This window comes from Vombatus ursinus, unplaced genomic scaffold (assembly GCF_900497805.2).
Source record: "Vombatus ursinus unplaced genomic scaffold, bare-nosed wombat genome assembly UNPS02014175.1, whole genome shotgun sequence".
Classification (NCBI taxonomy): domain Eukaryota; kingdom Metazoa; phylum Chordata; class Mammalia; order Diprotodontia; family Vombatidae; genus Vombatus; species Vombatus ursinus.
In genome coordinates, this window is record NW_020953953.1 from 538,492 (window position 1) to 540,250 (window position 1,759).

Below are 1,759 nucleotides of genomic sequence, written 5' to 3' on the forward strand. Positions count from 1 at the left end.
CAGTCTTGCTGATCATGAGAAAATACACAGTGGAGAGAAACCTTATAAATGTAATCATTGTGGAAAGGCTTTCACAGTGAAGGGCAATCTTGCTAGACATAAAAAAATCCACACTGGGTAGAAACCTTTTGAATGTAATCAGTGTGGAATGGCTTTCAAAGAGAACTCCAGTCTTGCTAAACATCAGGGAATCCACGTTGTTTTGAGAAAACGTATGATTGTAAACGATGTGGAAAGTTTCACAAGGAGTTCCAGTCTTGCTGCACAGCAGAGAATCCGCACTGGAGAAAAACTTCATGAGTGTCACGAATGTGGCCAAACTTTTAGTTACCACTCTTAACTTATTTAACAGAAGAGAATCCACACTACAACGATACCTTAGGAATATAATCATTGTGGTAAAGCCTTTAGGCAACAAACATCTCTTATTTCCCAACTTAGAATTCATATTACATAGAAGTCTTATCACTGTCATTAATAAAGGAAAGCCTTTAAATGGAGTGCAGAGCTTGTTTAATATTATAAAATTCTGATGACCAGCTCCATGTTAACTCAGTGTGGGAACACTTGCAACCAAAGATCATCTCTTACTTTCTATCAGAGGATTTCTAGTGGAGAGAAGCCTTGCAGATGTGCTTTTTTCTGGAGGAGGGTGATCAGTAGACAGCAATATTCATACTGTTATGAAGGAATGTAAAGGCCATGGTTGTAGGAAGGCCTTCACCTAGATCTCATAGTTGACTCCATTGGAGAATCATACTAGGGACAAAACACAGATTACTTTGGACCTCTCAACAGAAGACATCTCATTAAACATCTCGAATTTCATACTGATCATAAAAGCCTACAAACATAATGAATTTTTCTCTGACGTCTTAATGTTTGTCATCACTCCTCAACATTTCATGACATTCTCATGATATGATTTCTTCAGCCATTCCTCAGTTGATTGGTACTCACTTTGTTTCCTGTTATTTGCTAATATAACGTTTTGGTCACTGTTGATTATTTATTTCTGTAATGCTTCCTTTAAGCAGCTAGGTGGTATAGTGAATGAAGTGATGTGCTTAAGAGCCACAAGACCTGAATTCCAGTTCAATCTCTGGCACTTACTATGTATGACCCTGGACAAGTCATGTAACCTATTCCTGCTTCAATTTCCTCATTTGTAGAATGGGGATGATAAGAGCACCTAACTCTCAATGTTGATGTGAGCAACGAAGATATTATTTGTAAAATACTTTTTTCTTTTTTTTTTTTTTTGGTGAGGCAATTGGGGTTAAGTGACTTGCCCAGGGTCACACAGCTAGTAAGTGTTATGTGTCTGAGGCCAGATTTGAACTCAGGTCCTCCTGACTCCAGGGCTGTGCCACCTATCTGCCCCTATAAAGTGCTTTTCAAGACTATGGAAATGCTAGCTTTTTCAACGATTATTATTCCTTAGATCATAAATCTCATGGTAAAATCAGTAGGTTGAAACATATTGACAGTTTAGTTGTTTCTCTTTGCATTCAAATTGAAATTCAGAACAGAATAGAGGAAGGCAGTAATTGTAATGGGTAGAGCACTGATTTAGAATCAGGGAAAGCTTGAGTTCAAATTGACTTCAGATGCTCCCTAGCTTTATACGTCTGGGCAAAGAACAACCTCTCCATGCCTCACTTTGCTCACCTCTAAAATGAGAGGGTCGGATTCAGTGGCTTCATCATCCTTTCCAACTATGTGTTCTCATTGAAAGTATGTTCATATGTCTGTTTCC

General features: G+C 38.3%; 1 protein-coding gene across 2 annotated transcripts in view; it reads left to right on the forward strand.

Annotated features, from left to right (window-relative positions):
* The window catches only part of LOC114041533 (zinc finger protein 391-like), a 15,602-nt gene extending 14,455 nt beyond the window's left edge, over positions 1 to 1,147 (forward strand). Inside the window, exon 4 of one of the 2 annotated variants that reach the window (XM_027860023.1) lies at positions 1 to 1,147. This exon is cut by the window's left edge and continues 1,348 nt beyond it. In XM_027860023.1, coding sequence (XP_027715824.1) covers positions 1 to 121 — 121 coding nt within the window. In that variant the 3' untranslated portion in view covers positions 122 to 1,147. The other variant, XM_027860024.1, reaches the window with a different exon arrangement.
* The last annotated feature ends 612 nt before the right edge of the window (positions 1,148 to 1,759 follow it).